The following is a 24,907-nucleotide window of genomic DNA, read 5'->3' as shown; positions in this document are numbered from 1 at the left end:
CCACGGGTGAGAAGCGGCCTGCGATTTCCTCCCCTCCCTGCCTCTCTTTCCCTCCTCTCCCTCCCCTTTTCATTTGGTTTCTGAGCAGTGACATATTGATGTCACCAATAATAAATCATTCCAATTTGTTCCTTCTCTGCCAACAAGGGCTTTAATCTTCATTTACGACTTACAAAAGTCCGTTTGGCGGAAGTGTCTGATAAAATACTCAATTACCATTTTTTTTCTCCGCCACTGCACAATCCAATTGTTGTCCTGATAAAAATGCTCCAGCTTAGAAGATAAAGTGTGAATAATTCCCCCAGTACAAATGTCAAAGAGGTTCACTCTGCCAGTGGGGATCCAGCTTTGCAGGCAGCCATTACTCTGTCAGGGAAATGACAAAGGGATCCCAGTCATTTCTACTGTCACCATTTCTTTTACTTATAGATAGCCTCTAATTGATCCAATTATGGTTGTAAGCAGGTGCTGGATGCAAATCATTAGTGAAACATTATTTTTAAAAAATGGACATAAAGGTGAAAGGTGGCCTAACTGGTCACTAGATGTGGTTTTTTAAAACCCCTGAGCTAGCAGAGCCTCAGGGGTCCATCCCTGTGTGTGTCACACAAGTTCAACTTTTAACTGTTTAACTACCATCCCATTATGGCCACTGAAGCTAAGCAGGTGTGAGCCTGGTCAGTACCTGGATATGAGACCTCCTGGAAAAAACTAAAGTTGCTGCTGGGAGGTGTTAGTGAGATCAGCAGGGGGCGCTCACCCTGAGGTCCATGTGGGTCCTAATGCCCCAGTATAGTGACAGGGACACTATACTGTAAACAGGCGCCGTCCTTCGGATGAGACGTAAAACCGAGGTCCTGACTCTCTGTGGTCATTAAAAAAATTCCAGGGCGTTTCTCGAAAAGAGTAGGGGTGTAACCCCGGCATCCTGGCCAAATTTCCCATTAGCCCTTACCAATCATGGCCTCCTAATAATCCCAATCTATGAATTGGCTTCATTACTCTGCTCTCCTCCCCACTGATAGCTGATATGTGGTGAGCGTTCTGGTGCACTATGGCTGCCGTCGCATCATCCAGGTGGATGCTGCACATTGGTGGTGGTGGAGGGGAGTCCCCATTACCTGTAAAGCACTTTGAGTGGAGTGGCCAGAAAAGCACTATATAAGTGTCAGCAATTATTATTATTATTATTATTATTATTATTATTATTATTAAACCACATAACAGCAAACTTCAAAAGAGGGCAGCCCAGAGATAACCAGCCAATCTTTGATGGGAACAGAAGAACTCATGCCTTGCCTAAAGATTCAGATTTCGGCCTCTGGTGAGGAGGAGACCGCTCTCACAAGAGGGGCCCAATCAGAGTTAATCCATAAGCACAACACGTCACTGTTGCAAGCAGGTGCTGTTTGCAAATTACTGGCGATGCCTTAGTTGAAAAAATGGACATCAAGGTGAAAGGAGGCCGATCCGGTCATCGGATGCAGTTAAAGAGCGAGTGCTATGCTTAGCTAGTCTGAGTCCTGAGGATACAGACAAACCTCTACAGAGAAGAAAAAATCCTGTGCTCTTTAAGACAATGACAATGCAAAACTGTCACTATGAGGACAAATGCAGATTGAGAAACTCCCGAGATAGCACGGGGGTTGTGAACCTCAGCTCTCCACACTGAGTAAAGTGCTTCATTATTGAATCAAAGTTTATGTACTGTATCTAACAAGAAAATAGGCACATGAAGTAACACGGGAAGACCATTCATTCTTCTATGCTTTGCATGATTTAAAACTTGGCAAAATGTTTTTCTTTCTTCCCTCTAGACAGTGTTCTATCACAAGAGATGAGATTCTTAAAAAAAATCCTTGGTCTGTATTTCACATGTCACTGCTGGAAAACAAGGCGTGTGAAGTGCATGGGGCAACACTGATCCATGTTTCCTCTTTCTGCATCCTGGGAGAATCCCACTGCCTGGAAACAAGCCTACACACCACAGCCAAGAACAACCAGCACTGGAAGCTGTCCTTACACCGAAGGAAACTTAAAGCAAGAACTGCGTTTTCCTCTGACACTCTGAAGGACTTTTGCAAAACCTCACAAGGCCCCAGGCTGCCACTAAAATAGTCACTAACACACACAAAAAAAAGGCAGAACTGTTTTTTTGTAGGCTTGTTGCTGTTCGCAGCACAAAAACAACACCTTTGCTTTAAAAAATATTTGAGAACGACGTGAAAGTTGTGGATTCAAATCTCACTACTTTTGCTGCCTAGGGCATTCCGATCATTCCGATTACTCCACTATAATGCCCAGCTGTAGAAATTGATACATACAGTACATAAGCCATTTTGAATAAAAGCACCAAGAAATAAATAAAAATAACAAGTCACAATTATCCATATTTTGTTAACCTTCCACCTTCAAGATAAGGAGTATAGTGCCCTTGGCGTCCACAAATGTTGTCACTAAATGAGTTCACAGCCTGGTAATTAGCTGACAACAATTAGCTGAATGTTTTTTTGGGTGAAAGACTTGTCGGGATCATTACTCCATTTGGGAATGTTATCTTCCTGTTATCTGGATTGGGTTTTATAAACAATTCTGCCCTCGATACATTTAAATATGATATATAAAATGTAAATTTTGGATTTATTTGTCATTCCCTACTTTCTTTCTTCTTCTACTTTCACTAAAGGCAAATCTGTAAATCTGACTTTAATTCTACAACAAATAAAAACAAATAAATTGGCGACTATGTCATGTTCAAAGCTAAAAAGACCCCAAAATAACATCTTAGCACAGGCAACTTTTCCATTTATCACCAAAATGGCTGCCCACATTAACAGCTCAGAGGTAAGGAATCCAGCTACTAAACATGATTACTTTACTTACTGTTCAGTTATTCACTTGTACTTATGGGGTCCCATTTATCAAAGTCTTTACAAAGTGCGGTCAATGTAGTAGAAACAAAAACATCGATAAGACCAACTTGTGCTGCAAGCTTAAAAACTAAGACAAGAAAAAAAAGGAAGAATCTTAAAAAGCCCTTGAGGTGGTAACATTCTAAGATTTGCAGGTTTTTAAAAAGTCCTCTGTAAAGTACACATCTGTAACAGAATGAATGTTAAACAAGGGCCACTGTTTCTGATAGTATTCTCTGTATATATTTGGTGCAGTCAAAGAACCAAACAGACTGTAACAGCATTCTGTGCAAATTACAGAGCTTTCTTCGCAATCTGTTTTATCCTCTCTGGCCAGATCCACAGTGAAATACGTTAAATGCAGGCTGTGAATCTGTATACGGTATTTTATCCGGAATCCAAACACTCAAATCTCCTTCTTCTGTACACGATAACTGGTTTCGCAGCTCCTTCAACCCTCAAACAGTTGTATCCTAAGGTCAGGGTCATTACTAGACTTGGTGTCAGAGTATCTAGTTAGCACTGGGGTTAAGACTGGGATCAGAGGAGTTGCAGACTGGAGACTGATTTAAGCTGGGAAATCAAGAACAAGAATGTGACTCTTCCAGCTGGTTCCCAAAACAAAAAAAACATCTTAAAACGTGAGATTCAAAGAGACGTTATCAACACACACCAGTTCTATACATTTCCATCTGTTTCAGTTCTGACTTGCTGGTTGACCATATTGGTGCAAACCACAGTCTTACGTGGGTAAAAATCATCATATCTGCAAACAGAAAAGTTTTCGTTTTCAAAACAGTTAAAAATGCTGACTCTATTAACATCTCATAAACTAAACGCCTGACAAACATCACTTTGTCCTTTCCGTTAAAAATATTCCCTTAACCCTCATGATGTAGACATCACTACTTTGTTCGTTTAACTCCAATGGCAGAAGGTGATGTGTGGAATGATCATTTCTGTGATTACTGAGCGTTTTGCAAATTGCACACCATAAGCGAATGTCACAAAGACTACACAAGCTGAAAAATATAAAGCAATTAAGGCCAGCACTTGTCGATTTTGGTCTAATTTTTCCACAATTCACTGCACCGCCAAAGAGATCGCTCAGTACGGTGATCAAGTAAACTGGCTCATTCTGTCATGCTTGGGGGAGAAGAAAAAAAAAACACTACAGCTGAGAGGGAGATTAAAAGCAATCTATATCCACATAAATCATTGATTAAATGAATCATGAAATTAATATGTAAATTGTGTGTTTAACCTCTATTTATACAGCACTGTCTGTCATCGCAGCGTAAATCTAAAACTAATTGCAATTTCACAACACAGTACAAAAAGAGAAAGGGGAAAGAGTGGTATATACTCCTGACATATTTATTAACTAAATGTTCAACTACATCAACTAAATCATTAACAGCCATTGTAGGAATGGGGTGGGAAAAAGAATGATATTTATGTGCTGTTTCAGCAGTTTTAATGCGATGTGCGAAGATAAGAGCCAGCGCTTTACTGCGGATGACACGGAAAGCTTTTACTATATGCATGCAATCAGAGGCAAGGCAGCCCAGCCGCACTGCCCCCAATGGCTCTGTTTCAAATTAACCTGATATAAAAAGAAAAGGGGAAGGAGCACACGGGAGAAATTAGCACCCCCCCCTTCCTAATCCCCCCGCTTATTTAATTCAGAGGAGAGGCTTGCCATATTAAAATGAGCACCCCTGAGTGACCTTGTGGATTTCTCTAGGTTTAACCCCCCCCCCCAGTGCACACTGAATTTCCCCTCGCGGGGTAAAACAGCAGCCTTTTTACACAGCTGTCCATATCAGCCTCACCTGGACGCCCGAGGCCCGGCTGCTACTCACTGCAGTGTTTGTGCCTGCTCAGTTTGTGCTTGTGATTTTATATCAGCTCAATATCAAGGCCACTCACTTGGGATTTCTTGAGATACTGGTTATCAAGAAACAGTATTCTGGAAAGTAATAAGCAATCCAATAGGCTGTGTCTAACTTTTTTTTTCCCCGCATAGACACTATGCTGTTCCTACATTAAGACATCTGTGAGGTTATCTTTGGTTAACAGTGAACAGTTCCAATATTTCCTCACAGCTACTATTCAACACCAGCCTGACTGAACAAGTCCCCACCTTCACCCCCATATTTTATTGAAACCATGTGCCCATATCTGTCTCTCCTGGTGGTTGGTTTGCCTTCTGCTAGTGCATGAGATGAAAGACTCCAAAGCCCAATTTCATTAAACAGCATGCCCTCATCTCTGACGACATGCTGCATAGCCCCTTTGCAGTCTTTCACTATCCATACACCCAAGAGTGTGCAATTGCTTTTTAATGCATTAAGAATATATCACAATTCACCAAAAATCTGTGCTTCAGGACAGTACAGACAGAACCAGCGGTACCGACATATGTTACAAACACCTGAAATCAACTCATTTGTTTTAAGGGGTTCCCTGTAAAAGAAGAAATTGGATCCGTCTCATTGCAGGACTAGATAAACTGGGACTGGATGGCAAAGTAAGCCAGGTGGATTGGGTGTTTGAATGTCGAAGGCTAGTTTCATGCCTTGTTTTTTTAAATAACCTACTGCACACTTCAATGTGTAAACATGTTACAAAAAACATGTTTCATTTCTACAGGAATGAAAACAAGTCCCCGACAAAGAGTCTAAAGCTATATAGTCACCGAAGGCAAGACGACACCTCTGTGACATTAAAGGAAGGCAGGTGAAATCTCCTCCCTCTGCCAGCTCACCAGGACTTGATTAGAAGAAGAAAGAAAGACAATGGTTCACAGGCTGGCCATACATAAAAATAATAACGGCAGGAGAAGCCCATGATTTATGGCCCAGTGAAAATCCATCCCAGGCAGAGTGATCTTTCAATAAAAAGAGGACGATACATTACCAGCAGGCAGTCGCTGCCCTGGTGCCTCTGTTGGACATCTGTCAACACCAGCTAGCTTCTGTTAAACGACAGCTCCTCACGTTAACACACACCAGGCCTGGCTCAGCACTGCTGCTGAACGGAAAATGCAACCGGACAGACACCTGTATGTTCTCTACTGTATGGTCCTGACCACTGGGAGGGGGTTCAGCATTTTTCATGTGTCCCCCCACCGTTATCACAAGGCTAGGGGAACGGTGGAGGTACACAGACAGAATATGTGATGGTTCTGGTTCTGGACTTGAAGGTTGCAGGTCCAAATCCCTGGCGACACGCTGCTGTTGTCTAAGAGGTAAATCACTCAAATTATAACAAGAAAATAATCAGCTGTGAAAAGGGATGCAAATGTTTAATACTCTGGATAAATGCACCAGACAAACAAATTAGCAATAAGACACAATCCCTGATGCAAGGAACTCAGTTCAGTGGAGAAGCCAGACTTGATAAGTTTTAACCATCTCTAAATTAATTTTCAAGCATTAAAAGATTACAATTAAATCTTTCTTGAATATGCCAATATTGAAGCAGAGAATTGGGACATGAATATATAAATTGAGGACGTCTAATCTCAACCCAAACTGATATTAATTGTATAGGAAAAATTACTTGCATCCTTATTGCATTTTCAATGCCAAAAGAATCACACATATACACTCGCCAATTATCTAGGCACAATTGAAATACCTTGTTGGAGATTTATTTTTAATCAATGGCTTTCCATTGATTTCAATTTGGAGATCACTTTGGAGTGACTATTTGGCTATGAAAATGTTCAGGTAGCACCTGAAGGCTTCATTCCGTCCCGTACAAGCTAAAATCCAAGATTTCAGCGGCAACACAGACCTGATACCAATACAAGTGAAACACCACACAGCTCTGCCTCTCAAGATCTGACGGATGAAAGCTGTTGTGAGCACCGCAATATTACTGGCTGTAGATAAGTTACTATGAGGCACATCCTACCATTTCTGGACACCGGAAAAAATTCCCACATTTAATCCCGTGACATTGGGCGTGCAGATTCAGGTAAATAAAGATGAACTATGGCCTTAGGGACCACACTCTAAAGTGAGATTTAAACATAAAATCAGAGTGACGATAAATCTATCACAACATGCTGGAGGTTTAGTGAAGTTGTTCTGGCTATACTTAGGTAAGGGCAGAATTTTCAAAGCACGACTTAGCCTGTGAGCAACTTCAAGGCTTCACCAATGTGGTTTCTGGAGAGGTACTAAGTAGACAGTTAAAATATAACAAAGGAGGAGCAAATTCCACTTGTAAATAAACCCCAGCAATGACCCATTGTGGTTTAGCACAATGTGACCATATTGTAGGGTTTATTTCTATGTATGGCTCAGCTGCTGCTGACCTCTAACTGACCTTTCTTTTGAAGGGAAACTGACCCCTCCTTTCAAAACCCCCATTTCCAATTTTTAAAGACATTACCTGGGTGATTTCAGAGGGAGAAATGAAAGGCCATATTTAGAAAGTGGGTAGTGCAAAGCTGGGAGAGCTGACAGTGAAGATGTCTTTTACGGGCTCATTCGGGGATACAGAACGGCACACAGATGAATGAGTGAAAGATAAACACAGTGACAGTCCAGATGAATAGAGTCCACAGCTCACCGATAACTCTCACCAATAATTACTGGGCACCTGACCTCCAAAATACTAGAGCGATTTTTAGTGGATTCATATTTCATGTTTTCCAATTAATTTCTTGAAGCAAAAAACTGAAACCAGATAATTCCCCTGGCTTATCAATCAGCTGATCAAATATTTGTATGATCCGTTCTGATTCTTTTTGGAAAACCAATTAAAGGTTACTTTTTTGTAATTCATCATACCAGCAGGGTTTTGTTCCTCACTTTGATTAACTAAAAAACTACTTTCAACTCAGACAACACAGTATAACATACTCTGAAAATATTTATGTTTTAGAAAATGGTAGGAGTGACAATGAAAATAATGCAACAGGGAAAAAACTGCTCCCTTCAGTGGGACATACACCAATGAAAAGAAAAGGCAATTCTTTTTTTTTCTGATCCATGATACAACACAAACTAGGAAAAGGAAAAAATACCAGTTGGTTAATAGAGAGTAACATATACATAAACATATCACATATACTGGAGAGTCACACTCACCTTTTTTATCAAGGCCTGCAGTATGTCTTGTTTCCTTACATTATATCCTGTATGTTCCTGTTTATTTTTTTCTTTCAATTATATTGTACTTGTTTTTTTCTATATTACAATGTACAGTTCCCTTGGGTTAGGAAAGGAGCTTTATAAATAAACCATATTATTATTAATATTATTATTAACACTGCACTGAAATTTGGAGATGTGCTGGTTAGTGCTTCTGTCTCACAGTTCTTGGGTCCTGGGCTTTGATTCCAGACTAGGACACCCTCCGTGTGGAGTCTGCATGTTCCCCTTGCCAAATTGTTTTTTTCTGGGTAGTCCAGTTTTTTCCCACCTCCTTAAGCCACGCGGGCTGGGTGTTTCTAAATTGTTCCTGTGTGCTTGTGTGCGTGGTGCCCTGTGATGGACTAGCATCCTCTCCAAGGGGTACTCCTTCCTTCTGGGGTAGGCTATAGGTTGTTACGACAAGAGAAACAAGAGGCTTCCCGATTATGGATGAATGTACCAAAACTAGAACAGAAAGAGGACATTGTCACATTAAATAAAGGCTGAATCCACTTGCAGATCACAATTCCTAAACTCAGATATTGATTGCATTTTATTTGCCAGAGGCCGGCCTTGCAAACATGGAAAGCTGTCATTAAGCTCATTTTCTTTTATTTTCTTTCAGGTCTGGTTCTCAAGTGTCCTTCTGGTTTTTGTCCACAGGTGAAGTAGCAGATTGGTGTCAGGTTTATTATTCTCCGGTTCGCTTCAGTCTAGAATGCAAAGCAACCACACGGTTCCACCCAGTTCTGCCCCACTTTTGAGCGCAGGGCTGCGGCCTACATGCTTAGCTCTGAAAGAAAGTTAAAATGAAAAATGCCATTCCATCATCACCTTTCTGCTCTAGGAAATTTGCCATTCACTCCAAAAAAAGGAATATCCATGTATTCACTGGTCCGTGTATATAAATACAGGGCGAGAGAGAGCACCGCAAAAGAAAATAATGGTAGAGCTTTGAATTACGTAAAAAAGAAGCATTCTCCCTTAAATCTTCCTCCAGTGAAATGCTATCTGAGGCAGAATTATTGCTGAAAGGAGATTATTGCCATTGTGGCTTCAAAGGGAAGCAATAAAGCGTTCTGCATGCTCTCCTTCATGTTCCTTAATTCATTTCATTTCATTTTAACTACCCGGAACAATTTCGTGAGACATTAGCCTGTAATGAAACCTCACAGAGGCTGATTGTTTTTATAAGAGGCCTCCCCCCACCTCCAAAGCTTTTAGTAAGATAAAAGCTACGGGCAGCTCTACAATTACAATATGAGATTCCTCGCATTCTAAAAAGAAGTCATATCCCTTTATGTGGACCTGCAAATTAACTTAAATGCCAGCTGAATATCGCGGGCATGAGAGACTTGCTGCTGCTCTGGACTCAGGGTGGCACTGGTTGTTTGCAATAGAGGAAAGAGTGAAGGGAACATACCGTGAAGCATTTCTGGAAGCTACAATGCAGGTGGCACGACAGGCGTAGGGACTGTTTAACTCAAAACTGTAAAAATCACTATGGCGTGAAATGAAACTTTGTACTTTACAGTTGTTATTCGAAAGACAGCATTTTGCTGTGGTCTCAGTAATTAAAAGAAGTGTTATTTTGTCTGTGTACTTTCCGAATTATAAGTGGTATGTGTTAAGCCCCTAACGTCACCCTGGTTCCTCTCAGTTTTAAATGTAATCCACCCTTCCATTTTAGTTTCAACGTATTAAGCCCAACCTGTAGAGCTATGAACTTTCTCGTTTCAATTAATTATCCCAGAGTTACTAACGTACCGATAATCACAGAGAGACAGGAAAGAGCATGGCAAATACAGTACAAAGTCACAACACAATACCTAATCATGCAGGGGAGATCCAGGCTTCCTACATTATATTAACTTGCAGAGTATATAATTTACAGTACATCGTACCCTGCTGTTCCAAAGCAAAGTCTTATAATCTTTCTTTTGAATGGTAGAGACAGGATTTACAAAAGAGACCGTTGTATATGGGTATAAGAGTGTGTATTTTAATCCACACTTCATTTCTCTGCAATTTAACTCAATCATTCCCTAACATCTCTGCTTTGGTTGGTAATAATGACATAGCTCTCCGAGGAAACTGCTTTTCAGCAAACACATGAATTCTTTAAATGTCAATATTTGTCACTTGTTTCTGCTTAAAATATATTTAAAATAATAACAGAAAAAAATACGCAGACATTCACAATCCCTATTACAAGCTACTGTATGTCAACTCTCCTGGTTGATAACTGTCACTGTCGTAAGTAAAAACAGCTACACTACCCATGCTTATAAGGACCAAAACACAAACAACAAAAGTTAAGTTATCAGCAGTTTAAAACAAACTAAAAAAAGTGTATGCTGTGTATATTTCAGTTTTCCCACCAATACTTCCACACAAAGACATTAAGAACAATCTTCTGTATCAGGCCTTGTGCGACGCACAAAGGCCAACTTGTGTTTGCAGGCGGGGCTGTGTGTCAGAGCTGTTAATTTGAATGCTGCAGGGGTCTGTACCTCCATCAATTCCAACAGGATATTTCGGTCATCTCGTAAACATTGTGCGCACTTCCTAGAGAAGGCTTTTGACGTAAATTACAAGAAACGTGGTATCCACACACCTTTAAGCCCTTAAATCAACACTTCCCGCAAAGGCAGCAGTTCTGTGGCATTTTAGTCCTAAACGGGCACAGAAGGCTTATAAACTTCACGGCAGCTATTATCTGGGTGTTTCTCAGGAGCCCGAAAATTCCCCCTTTGCTGGCTGGCTGGCTATAGACTACTTCTCCCACATGCCGTAAATCACCCCTGGCTCTTAATGACAAGGAAGTGAGTGAAGGAAAAACGTGCCTCGTCATTTGTTTCCAATTTAGATGATTGCAAACATAACCGGTGCACGCTTTCCATAGAGCTCGCGTTGCGCGTTATTTCTTCGCATTATTAGAAAGACCCGCTTTCGTGGTTAATGAGGGTAAAGGGGAAACAAATAATCTGAGCGAGAAGATGGGATATCCATATTCCACATCCTTCACCTCCTGCATTCAATTGCAGAACAAGCTGGAACACTGCAGCGCCGACAAGCTTAGCTCATATGAAGTAAGAGATATTGCAGGCCCCTGGTTCCTGATTAGGAGGTATAACGTCAGTTCCACTGCACTTGTATAGTCTGTTTCATCTTCACTTTGCATTGGAATGGCTTTCTTTTCATTTGCAAAAACATATCCATGTTGCACTACATAAACTTCAAAGTTACGCATGTCCAAAAACAAAAACAATTTCGACCCAAACAACTTGAAGTTAGTCAGCTTCTAACCTGACGAAGGTACGTACATCCACCAGAGTCGGCACAAACCATGCATTCTAAATCATTATAAAACAGTGACAGTAATACAAATATATATAGTTCTCACTGTATTTTACTGTATGTGCGAATGAGATTCTATATGGACAGAACAATAATGCTTTAGCAAAAACATACAGTAAGTAGAAAGTTTCCCCTTGTTCAATGTTTTATTTTGGGCAGGGAAATTAGAATAATAAACTCAAAATCACGAGTTTCAGACTCAAGCTCTTAAATATAAATTAAACAGTATATACATACAGTAGATCAGATATATTATACCTGTACACATGGCGTCCTCAACAATCCTTAAAATTTTTAGTATGCAGTGTCGAACATTTACATGTCCTGTTTAATTCATGCTAGCCCCCTCTCAGAAAACAGGAGCACTGTTAATGGACTGCAGAATCTTGAATAAAGCACACTGCATTTAAGAAACGTGTGTTTTCCCTTTTTTCCTAATCAAAAAGGTGTTTATATACACATTATAAAGCAATTAGAGGTATAAACCGGCATTGATCGCAACCGTTCTTGGATGTTCACCAAGAGCTCAGCCGCAGCTCAGATGCCTCCAGCCTACACTGTGCTTAACACCCCTGATATATTTTTTTAAATAAGGTGAGGTCTGATTTATCAAGAGAGACAAAAGCCCAAGGTCACCTACCTGCAGCCTGGAAAAGAAGGGATGGGGCAAATATCCCACTAAATCACTGCGCTTCACAAATAAATTCCTCATCAGTAATTAAAAGCAGGCTGGCCGAGCCCTGTGTATCAGCTCATCAAATTCATTGCTCATCTAGAATAACAGATCCACATCTGCAGTCATTACAGCATGCCAGATAAATCAATCCACTCAACGATGCTTTAAGCCATCTCAGCTCCCTTTTAACCGGCTAGATATTTATTTCCCACTGACACTTCTGACATTCTATTTACTGTAGGCAAATGGAACTCATACGGTACCTTGTAATGGCTTCACCAAAAACCCATTGTGAGACAGTTCTTTGGAAGACGAATGCCCCCAATAAACCGGCTTTATGGTTGTCTTATAAGCTTCCAATTTTTCTCCTCTAAATACTTTGTAAAATGGACTATGCTTTTCTTTAAAACAAATCTACTGCCCCTGTAATAAAAAGAGCTTTACCACTTATTTCACAAAGGAGGAGGACAAAAGGCTCAACAGGTTATTGGATGTATGTGAACTCTTTGTGTCCGAACCGCGCTGGGACTTTCTTCCTCAGAAAAAGAACTTGAAACTGCATCTGAATGAAAATAATGGACTACTGTGTACAAACTAAGGCACTTGTAATAAAAAACAACGTGCTATATGAGCACGATACAACAAGACATTTTGAACTTGGCATTTCAGGGGTTTATTAAAAGAGGGTGCAAAGCTTGCAAGAAACTTTTCTCGAGACCAGAATTTCCAAAGCGACACCCCAGTATTCTGACCGGGGACACTGTGCTGCAAGGTGCCATTCTTCGGATTAGACATTAAACCGAGGTCCTGACTGCTGGGTCACTACAGCACTTTTCAGAAGATTAGGGGTGTTAAACCCAGCAGCCGGACTACATGTTGGCTTGTACCATCTATTCTCCCTAAAAGTGTTCCCCCTTTAATTGGTGAAGTGCTTTGCTTTCTCAGTTTCCCTCCTGATCCCCTGTGCAGTGGGGCTGACAGCTATAATGACTGCTGCATATATCTAGGTGGGAGCTGCAGTTCAGTGGTGGATGACGTAGAATCCTATCATTGCTTGGGGATAGAAAGTGCTATATAAATGTGAGGAAGTATTTTATTATCATTATATCATATATAATTATATATGATATAATGATATATATATTAAAAATAGAGACAAATTATAACAATCACCATCATCATCATCATCATGTGATGCTAAGGATGAACTGCAACTGTTAAAATCCCAAATTTTAACATGTAACAATGTAAAAATGGAGCAAACCGCTGATCCATGCTAGTCTTAGTCAGCTGCCTGCTGCAGTCCGGAGCTCTATCTAACCGGCCCATGCAGTTATACTTTCACTCCTTCCAAACACTTGCGCCAATTTACGTAAGTATCAGGTTTCCTTTAAAATAAATACCGGGGGTAAGGCTGCATTGAACAGAAAGAACTTGACAGTCGATTACAGCAGTTACACACACACACTCAGCTTCTACGGGTCCTGCTGCTTTTTTCAAAGTGACGATTATCGAAATACAGCTAGACACCTTAAGGCCAATCTTTTTAAAAAGCGCCAGTATAAGTACGAAAAATGTAAATGTCTTTCTGGAATAAAATCAGGTCATTCACTTCTTACTTGAGGCAGCAGATAGCACTGTATGAGATCTGATCATGCTTCGTTGTTTAAACAAAAAAAACATTTACAAGGGGTGCTTTAAAACTCCTTTAATAGGTTTTGAAATTTACCCCCAAAAAGTTAAGATATTTTAAGTTGAAGTGATTCAAGATAAATGTTGTTTCAGTTAGGGGAACAAAGGAAGCCATTCATCACATGAGTGTCATTTTTTAAAATAAGGTTTTCTTTATTTATTTAAGCACAGTGACATCACACATCACATTAAAGGCCAGCTTTTATTAAAACTGCAGAACGTGTGTGCATCCCAAAAAATAAAAAAGGCATCCACTGAATGGTGTTTTAACAAAGAGTTTTAAACTATATTAAATGTTAAGTTGTTAGCTGGAAGATTCAGGGTTTAATAAGCTCTGAACGCAAGCACTGCAACACACTATTACTGATGCAGAACCAGCTTTGAAAAAGGCTTCCGGAACCCACAGAATGTTTTTACTAAAGTTTACAATTGAATAATGCGGCCCAGGTTTCTTGCTGGAAGAGTAATCTTTTAAACATCCCTTTGGAGACAAAACCTTGGTATGATGTCACGAAACACCACTTCACATTACATCCAGCACACCTCCGGTTGTGGTATGCGTGGAGCAGATGCGATTTCCTTTGATTTGTTTTTTACAACTTCAGGCACAAAAAGCATGCCAGTTCAGGGACGAGGGGGGGGGGATAAGGGCAACATTAATTTCATTATTAAAGTTAAAAGGGAATGTGGCAGCAGCCAGCCCTGACATCAGTTTTTATACAGCGAAGGAACGAGGTCCTGACTACTATGTCACTAAAGATGCCATGGCACTGTTTCTATCAACAGGGGTGTTAACACTGAAATCCTCAGATCTACTGAAAGCACTTCACCATTTGGAAATTTCTCACTTCTCCACCTGATTTGCTATGTAGTCAGAATACTGGCACCCATGTGGAGAGTGCTCTATATGTATGTCTATATGTGAATCAATTTAGGATCCGTCAAGATGAAAAGTGCAATATAAATCCATAGAATTTAGAAATATTATATGAACTGCAGGTGAAACAGAACATGCGATTGTGATTGCCTCGGGGTTATTATTAAAGGGTTTAAAATACAGCCCTACTGCATTTCAACACAGGAGTCAGACACTAACTCTTATAAGTCTATGCAAAGGGAGGTGGGGGAAGAGAAAAATCTATTAAATCAAGAGTCAAAAAGTCGACAGAAATATAGCAACAGAAAATATAAATAATTATATAATAATGTAAAAATAAAATACGTTTTCACTTAAGCATACTTCTTAAATTTTGATACATTGTTGCTTACTGTTGTTGCTAACAAATCATCGCAGAATATTTAATGTCGTATGCACATGGCCCATTTGGTGGAAGAATGCTTCCCTTGGTAAGAAAATGAAAAACAAACACAGCTGAGACGCTCAAAAACACAACAGTAAATGATCAACAGGGAAAGAGGAGGAGGAGATTAGTCTGGCCATTTCTCCACAAGCACACTAACAAACCCAAAGCTTTTTCCAGTATATCCAGCCCGTGTTCTTTTTTCTTTCCAGTTAATGGAAACCAATTCAAAACTCAGCTGTTGCCAAGAAGGATTAAGATTGCCCTCATTTCCCTTGATCGTCACTGCACCCTAGTTGCACATATTGGTGCAGCAGTGGTGTAAATGTAAAATGCCTTATTTGTAGTTTTGTCAAATGTACCCTTCTACCACTATCCTTTATTTTACACTCAACTACACCAAACTGGCAGAAGATGAAAGGGTTACAATTTAGAGTTACTTTTGTATAATATTTTAAGAGAGAGAAAACACTTCAAGAAACACAGAGTACAATATTGAAGGTAAGGGTTTAGGATATCATGCCAGATGTCTATGTTCTCTGAGAAAACTGTAGATGTGGAACTACTGCACTTTTTTATTCCTAGGCTGTCTAATTTTCGATTCTTAACTCTATTAATATCTAACAACGTTGCTCTCTGTTCATTCAAGCTGGCTTTCAAAGAGCCTGAAGTCTAAAATGTCTTACCCGCATTGGCCCTAGTTTTCTTTACTTTATACTCACATTGAGCAATCTAGACAATCTAATAGCTCTAAACCACCCCCCAAAAAAACCATACCGCTAAACACATCATAAAATATTAACCTGTATTAATGGGAAGCTAGTTAGTGTTTCTACAAATGGAATTTGTTCTCTACTACTGTTCCTGCTCCCAGCGCACCAGTGCCATGCCAACCAAATATTTTGACTAACAAATACAGTTTGTCAAAGCTGGAAAATTAAAGATTAAGGGTCTCATTAAACAACCTCGTGAAATGCTAAACAAAATTACATTAATGATCTTTTAGGCTAATCTCACTACAAACGCACAAAATACCGGCTCTTCTGGTACAAACTACTTGGCGATTTTTATGTCACTTCTAATTTTCTGCTCCTTGCTTCCCCCATATCCCTATCCAAAAACAACCATTTAAAACATCACTCCTAATTAGATGATTAGTGCTTGGAAGGGCAGGAGATAAGTCATTTGCATAATTCAATCATAAAAGTTAGAGATACATATTTCTATGTTCGTTTGTACAATTATCTTGGCTGTCCTGGGGGCTGTGATATTAATGTGATTAAACAATACTTCTGCACACAGGCGAGTGTCCTCTATTAAAGCACTGCTAGAGGCAAACGAAAAATTAATTTTAGGAGACAATCAATTTTATTCTACATGACTGTAATAAATATAGCCCATCTGCAGATGTGTCATTAAGCTCAGAGAGAATATTTCCCAAAGTCAAAATGACACGAACAGCTCTGGTTTTCAGTGAGAGAAGACATGATTTTCCTGAAGTGCCTGGCATGTTTCAGCTCCTCATATTCCTTTTACGCCTTATACTCTCCCGTTACGAGTGTTTTAAATCATCTGTCTCCTTCCCACTAGTCAGTCATTTGTTAAGACTTCATTTTTGTATTTTCAACATATCCAAAAAGCTGTAAAAAGCCCTGCAAAAGCACTTCAACCTAGGTGTGTGACAACAACGTAGGAGCACATTTCCTGCACCAGTCTTCTAACTCTGAACTGAACAGACAGTGACACAGGGGATCCCAGTCAATGTGCTCGAAGTGGTCATGAGTCTGCTGCTGCAGTAAAATTCAAACCAAATTTGAGCTATGACACCGTCGCTCACCTTCGTAGTTCTCGCTCTTAATTTCTTTAAACTCCACTTTTTCTAAATTTAAAGGAAAGAGAAAGAGAGAACCATTTTTCAGTTTTAACCCTTCATTTCTTATTCTTTAGCAACCACTTTTTCAGAATTTAAAGAAAAGAGCAGGGGAGAATACAATCAATAATAACAATATTTTGCCTTTATAATATTATGGTAGTAAAAACTTGTAGCAAAACACATATTTGATTACAGACCAGAAATGCCAATTATTTAAGATATAATTGGAGCAGAATATGTTGAAATATCTGTTTATGCACATAGGCTATATATTCAAAATAGCACTGTAGCATTTCCATTTATAATGCAATACATGTGTCTTTGTTTTGGATTTTATTCATTAGTTACGCATGGAGTTTATTACTTAAAAAAAGTCTAGCACACGAACAAGCTAGTTCTGATATCAATAACATTTCCTATGGCCACAGGTCCTTTATAAAACCTTATAAATGTTCTCACTGTACAGATATGAATGCAAAATTCCTTAAACATGTCATAAAAGTACTTTTGCAACCTTTGCTTTTATAGTAGAAAGCAATAAATCTCAGGGGCAAAAGGTCACAAATAAAACATGTTCAGTCATCAAAAGTAAAAACAAACACTGGAATGCAGTTTTCTATTCAAATCAATGAGTTCTTTCACACGAGTGTTCGTTTCAGTTTTATTATACATTTGTAAAAAACAAAACTTTGCTTTTGACATAATAAAAGAGCTTCCTTTCCACAAAAAAAGGCAAAAAAATATATAAATACTGGCAGTTTTTTAAAACAACCACTGTCTTTGGGACATTATTCCACTCCCTGGCCCCCTTCTTCTCGTAACACATCAGACACAATAAACCCCTTTGTGTTCTACTGAATGAATTCAGTTAAATGACGAAGTGACACCCATAGTGACCAGATTAATAGACATCAGGTTTAAAATCCTTCAAATAAAGTTGCCAACATTTCCGAAAAATATATATTTCCAAAGAAAAACTGTCCCCAAACTGTTTAATTTGAGTCCGTCACCAAGGAATTCATTTTCACACAATTAACATTGTCGGCCACCCCTGCTTCTCACAAGCTAAGCATTTGCTGAATCGGCGATTAATTCATTATTTAAATAATAATGAGTTTCGGGGAGGAGGAAAAGACCACGTATATAAAAAAAAACAACATATAATTTATGCCTGACATTAAGAAGCAGGGATTCTTAACAAAGAGGCAGGCCCACTCAAGGAAATATTTATTTGTCTTGGGTGTTCGCTCCCACTTCAGCCCAAGGCAAAGCCGTAGGCTAAAAGCCATCCATATGGTCTTAAATTTAACCAAGTCAAGCACACGCAGTGGAGATGGCGGCCCTGATGCGAGAAAATCTTCTGAAGTTGTCGGGCAGCAACTGGAGAGGGTGCAAAAAGAGCTAGGGCACAGATATGTGGCTAAATCTCTTCCACCGGGCAGTTAGCTCATCCTTGAAAATAATCTTTCAGATTATGGAGTGTGATGGCACAAACTGATTTTTATACTTCCTCTCCTCCCTTTAACTGCCCAAATTAAATGTTGCAATTCATGCGGACAGCTCTGAAATGTGGCAAGTGGATGTTTTTTTTTTTAAAATATAAAGCACCCGGGTTATTTTTAAAGCACCTAAGTAACTGATATGCTTACAGCTTTGAGAGGCAGCAAGTTCATTTTTTTAAAACATAATAACATGCCAGGAAGATTTCTTCTTAGCCTCACTTAGAGATTAGCAATTTTGCTAAAGAGAGATCAGAATTCATATCAATACTAAATGAGAGCTTTAAACCATTTTTCTTGGATTACCAGGGTTTCTTTCACTTACGTTTTGTTCACAATATTTATCCAAGACATATATGCGTGTAGATCCAGTGCTTTAATTCTGCATCTTAAAACACTGCTACAATTTGGCAGACACAAAACACAATGTCTCATTAAAAAATAAAACAAAACCTAGCAGCATATCTCAGCTAAATGTTTTCCATTAATAGCAAGCAAATGTGTACATGCAAAGTGGTATCGCCTTCTCAGTTAAAAGCAGATTCACACCCTTAATGTAATTCTCATCAAACATAATTTACTTTTATTCTGGTGACTAAAAGAAAATATTTTTTCCACTCACAGTTTGAACTAAAATTGGACAAAATTCTGATATTTAATCAAGAAAAAAAGGTTTGCTTTTAGTTTATCATGGATTTGTTGTACTTTGCAAAAAAAACCAAAACCCACAGAAAAACAACTCTGTCACCCTCCCTCAAAAAAACGTGAGTTTTATTCCAAAAAGGAGAGCACACCCCTCCCACATATTAAGGCTTCCCTGACACACGTGCCCCACCAAAGGACTGAATTCTTCTTCAGAAGCAAAAACTGCCTTACAAATTTCATGTCTTTGGAGAAAAAACAGTTAAAATTGCTAATCCAATACACCTTTTGGAAAAAAAAAAGCCCATAAACACAGGAGTGGAAAAATAGCACAGATGTTCATCTCTAATGCAATTTCCATTCAATTTCCTAAGTGAAGTCCCCAAGTGCAAACTAGTTTAACGTTATGTTTAGCTTGCAAATTCTTTTAATAAATAATGAATGCAATAAAACCAGGAGATCAATTGCAAGCTGAGAAATCATAAAAGGAGCCCTTTGTGCTCAGCCCTGTTTGCTGATTCGGAAAGTTTTCCCTTATTTAAATTGGTCGTGTCAGTTTTAAAGATTATGTTGAAATGTTTTGATTACCTCCCTGATATCTCTGGTTGCCTCAGTGCCTTTGCCCTCTACGCGATTCTGTAAATTGCCATTTTCAGCCACTATATCGTAGTTAATTAAAGCTCCTGTGTCCTTTTTTCCCTACTTTATAAAATAAAAAGGAGGCAGATGAGGGAGAAGAGGTGCTGAAAATCAGCTCAATCAAACATTTTTTTCCCTAAGATGCACCATATTTATATATGAATGTAAACTGCTTTGTTGATAGTCAAAAATTGGCAGGTAGATTTTTAACACACCGAAGAAAGAAATGTGATTCCACTGCTATTCAATGGAGATTAATTTCTTTACAGACCAACAACTTCACTCCAGTTACCAAACCTCTCCGTTCCTGCCCATAAATGATTCACACTTTTCACCAAATAAAAGATACAAAAGGTCTCCCTACCAGTCAGTGGTAATGAACTCAGTGAAAGCAGATTGGTTCTCCAGAACATAGAGGACTAATAATGTGTACCCTGATCTGCAGGTGGAGGAGTGCTAAAAGGTTAATTACCGAATCATGCCAAAAGTGGCCATCTGGACTTCAGGGTACACAAACAGAGCTGTCTTTTCCAGATCTCCACAGCCTTGCCTCCAGAACACTACAGAACACTGAAACTAAGCTGCTTGTTCCTGATTTTCTCCACCTCTGACTGCTAAGAAACGTTGATCAATCCACTTAATAAGCAAGGAACCAGAAGGTTCCACAGGACAGAGGGCACAATGAGTGTTTGACGCTTTGAAAGTGTTTTTTTCAGGAGACAATCTGAATTTGTCGCACTTCACCCAGGTATAATACAACACCTGTCTGTGCGAGAGAAACATTCGTCACGCCACATTCTTCAGACATCCCTTCAAAGAGATGCCTCAGTAAAATGCCCCCAAAATGGTATACAGTTAAAAGAGACCTCGGACACAGCAACCCCTTTCTTGCCCTGAACTTATGTGGACAGGTTTAGCATCGTAGCTTCTGCTCACTGTGTATCCTATGTATTTTAATGCTAAATGTATTTAAAATTAAATTATTTTTAATTACAGTAGACTGAAATAATACATTGCAATACTACAACACAATTTGTTTGGAAACCTACGTGCCAGAGGTCATGTTGAACGTTTCAATTTTCCACAAAAAACATCCAAATAATTTACAAAATGTTACACACCATAACTTACAGGGCTGTAAAAGATTAGATAAGACAACACTCTTTTGATAACCTGTTTAATGTAAATGATGATATTACCGCAGCTACAGAGTAACTCTTTAGATAAAATAGAACTTTGCTGTGCACCTGAGCCTGTTAAGAACTTGACCTGGGAAAAAAAAGAAAAAAGACAAAGCTATGGCACAATTTGATATTCAGTATCCAGATCAAGTACACAGAAATATGTTAAGCAAAGTTTAACCTGCTTTGGGTAAGAGCACAGCCCTGGGTTTCAATCCTATGAACATATTCATGCCTTCTGCAACGGGAAATGAAAATGTAAGATATTTATTGTTGTTGGGTCAGCTTTAAATTGGTGTGTGCAGATGTTTTGAGGGTATTATTTCAATACATATTGTTCCACAGAGGAAATGCATTAAAAAACTTCATTCATGCCCTTTACTGACATTGTTGTTACATGCACTCACTGTACAACTTAAAGACAATTAAAACACCTCACTTCCCTTTCTTTTGTAATCAATTACCAGCTGACTTCACTCACACAGCAGAAAACAATCCCTAGATTCAAAGATTAAGCCATTAAAATAAAGCGTGTTTACGCTTATCATCAGATTTTGCCATGTGTTTAGTGGTTCTTACTAGTAAGTAGTAATGTACTTTTCAGTCTTGAAACTTGCGTTTTCGAAAAGCACGTGTTTCGCCAAAAAATCCAAAAGGAGCAAAGAGATTTGTAATCGAACCTAACCCTAGAACAGTATTATCAATTTTTCTATAAATGTTTGTTGCATATGAATTGATTGTGTTTATCTGTTTTTAAAACACACTCTGCCAGACACTCAAGATGAATGTCAACCCTGACAGTTGTCAGCTCAAGCAAATTCAATTCCGTTTTCACACACATTGTAAATCTTTTAATAAAGACATATTTACATATTACAGGGATCCATAGTGCATATCAGCACGTTTCTAATCACTGTTGTCAGCATAACCATATGAAAAATTACAACTCATTTTCTTTCTTCTTAAAACACATTAAATACCCAAACCTTCACTTAAAAATTAAAAAAAGCTTTTTTTTTTTCTGGGAGCTGTCCCTTGTCGTTAAAGCTTCAAGACCAGCATCTAAAAATCAATTAGACAACTGAACACAAACTCCACGGATTATGCTTGTTGTAGAAGGGCCCAGCAAAAATGGGACCGGCCTCTTTAAAGTTCCTTTCTCATTGACATTGCTGGCGGTGCATGGGAACATTAATGCATCTGTCATGATAACAAGCTAAGAATAACATCTAGACATCAAACCGAGCAGAGAATCCATCTGAAGTGATTCATTCAGATCTGTCTCATTGATTTATTAAACACACGGCAACATCTGCAGCCTCGCAGAGCCGCTCTGTGAAAATTAATTCAAGATCAATTCAAATGGAAAAAAAGTGCATGGAGATAAATCAAAACACAATTTGCATGCAGTTCCACCATCAGGCTTATTTTCTACAAATGCTAAATTCCCTCCTGCGGCAAATTGTTTTTAGGTAAGGTTTTTATTACAGGAGGCAATATTTTTTTTAAATAATTTTATCTTTCGACCAAAAAAAAAGAAATACATTATGGGAACTTAAAATCATAGTGCCTTCAGATAAAAAAATCCTTAAGCACCATTGGCACCATTTATGAAATACTTTAAAAAAGTAAAAATGAAGAAAGAACGGTTTAGATCAACATGGTTTCCATCATTATTTTAATAAAAATATTATAATCTAAAGTCGGCACTCGGAATTATAAAATAAACTTAGAAAGTTTATCTCTTTCGGAGTTATTCAGAATTGAGTGTCTAACACCCGCTCGTCGGCATCAAAGGAAACCTTTTCTGATATTCATGTTCTTGCAAAACAAAAAAGTATCGTTGTTTAATATTTATTTTTTGAGTTATTAGTTATATACTCTCCTTTTCATATCGTGCTGCTAAAAGTTTTTTAAAGTTATTTTTTTCACTGGCTAAATACTATTGCAATACATATCAGTAAAGTATAATGACTGGTATTATACACTAGTATTAACGCGAAACCACATGCACGATGTTCTTCTTGCACACTGATGAGCAAAATAAGCATGTATCGAAATTAAATTTTAAAATAAAAACGCTTAAAGAAACATTAACTAACCAAAATCATATTTTTACGTAAAAATAAAACTCTTTATTTTTCAAATGCCATAGATATTCGTTCGTTTAGCAGCATTTCATTGTTTTAGTAGAACACGAACCAACCTTGCGCTTCGCCTGGATATCTGTGCTAAATGAAGTACGAGCCTATCGGCGTTGCACCTTCTGTATCACAGTACTATCAACTCCTATAGGACTACGATTACAGCAACCTGCTTCAGGCACTCTAACCGGAACGATAAATTATTTATTGATTAATGTCTTAAACTAGAAGAATCGAGCATTTTCAGTAAACAAAACACCTTCTGAAACTGCAACTCTTTACCTGAATCCCACCCATCAAAGTCGATGCACCTTCGGAATCAGGTCTAATTATCACCCCCTGAACGAAGTGATGCTAGTGAGATAAAAAAAGGGTATATTGTCCAAACACAGGGCTTTGATACAGCCCGCTTTTGCTCTGAGCAGCTGAAGAAAATAAAAGTTGCGCACACGACTTCCACACGCAAAAAAAACAGCTGAAATATAAAGCCTTCTGAAGCCGGTGGCATGAAGTTTTAAAAAAAAACTTTTATTTCTGTGGCTCTCTGTGCATCTCGGTTAACCCACGTTTTAAGAACAGAATTTAAAAGCAACCCAATTCTCTGGCAGTGAAACAACGCAAAAATATTTCGTGCATTTAAGTTTAAACACATGTAAATTCTCATCAGAGTTTGAAAACTTTTTTCTTTAGATATCAGTACACGCTCTGTAGGCATCTATTTGCGTTTAATAGCTAAATTTCAAAATGTTTGAACGCAAAGGAGGGAGAGGGTTTCACAAACCTCGCATTGGTACAGTCGTTGTAAAGGGCTTCGAAGTCCTTGCGGGTAATGAGCTTGCAGCGGTTCACCCCGGGCTGGATGGCTCCCAGCCCCCGCAGAATCCGGACCTGCTCGACCGTGCAGACCACGGGAGATATATCCAGCCTCTTCAGCTTGGTGTACACGGTGTGCAGTCCGCCGACCAGGTGCTTCAAAAACAGATCAAAAACCTGGGGGAGGCAAATGAGCTCCTGTCCATCCACCGTGAACGAGGCCACCTTGACCCCATGGACCTCCACCATCTTACACTCATTATTGCCGCTGGTACTGTTGCTGCTGCTGCTGCTGCTACTAATGAAAGTGTTGATCATGCTGTTGGTCAGCCTCGGGGACTCCGCAGGGCTCGTATACAGGGGATCCGAGCGAAAGAGGCCCCCCGACCCCGGGTTGGAGGTGGGGGAAATCACCGGAGGAGTTGCTGAAACAGCCATGGTCACTTTTCGAAATTTTGTTTTCACTTGCGCTCCCTCTCTTTCCCACTCACACTCACTCACGCCGGATAGTAGGCAATAGGCTACTACCGTCCTAGCAGTGTGGTTGAGAAACCGAGGGCTGCATTCACTGTTTCAATCAGCCAGCCCACCTTAAACAAGAGTGGCATCCCCATTCACTAATCAGCTCCGCCACGGCCGAGCCCCGTCGCTCTCACTGGAGCTTTTTCTGAAAGGGACGGGTCTCTAATTGAAGGGGGTCGGGTTATCATTGACAGCTGTCTAACGCACAGAGAGGGAACTTTTTCTCGTAATTGTTTTTCCGTGTATCTGTACCGTCAGCATCATGTTCTGTTTGGTTTAGCTTTGTTTCTGTTTCATTACATTTACTTTTGCTTCATTCGATACGTTGCGATTATTGGCAGAATAGCATAGTGATGTAAATTATTTCATTATGCATTATCCACGCCTTTAAGTGTAACCTGTCGCTGTAAGATACCTATTCATGTGTCTCTGGCTGATTTATGAGCGTTTTATATATATATATCACTTGCAATGAAAGTATTTTGGAATGCGTATCTTAG

At 39.2% G+C, this 24,907-nt stretch overlaps 1 protein-coding gene across 4 annotated transcripts in view; it reads right to left on the bottom strand.

Moving 5' to 3' along the window:
- Positions 1-24,479, bottom strand: part of dacha (dachshund a) — a 231,922-nt gene extending 207,443 nt beyond the window's left edge. The window contains exon 1 of one of the 4 annotated variants that reach the window (XM_088649090.1): positions 23,854-24,479. In XM_088649090.1, coding sequence (XP_088505216.1) covers positions 23,854-24,323 — 470 coding nt within the window. In that variant the 5' untranslated portion in view covers positions 24,324-24,479. The remainder of the gene's footprint in view (positions 1-23,853) is intronic. The other 3 variants (XM_088649091.1, XM_088649088.1, XM_088649089.1) reach the window with 3 other exon arrangements.
- Positions 24,480-24,907: the final 428 nt, after the last annotated feature.

This window comes from Lepisosteus platostomus, chromosome 10 (assembly GCF_059453375.1).
Source record: "Lepisosteus platostomus isolate fLepPlt1 chromosome 10, fLepPlt1.hap1, whole genome shotgun sequence".
Taxonomy (NCBI): Eukaryota; Metazoa; Chordata; class Actinopteri; order Semionotiformes; family Lepisosteidae; genus Lepisosteus; species Lepisosteus platostomus.
The sequence above is the reverse complement of the archived record's forward strand: the minus strand, read 5'-3'. Positions and strand labels throughout refer to the sequence as shown.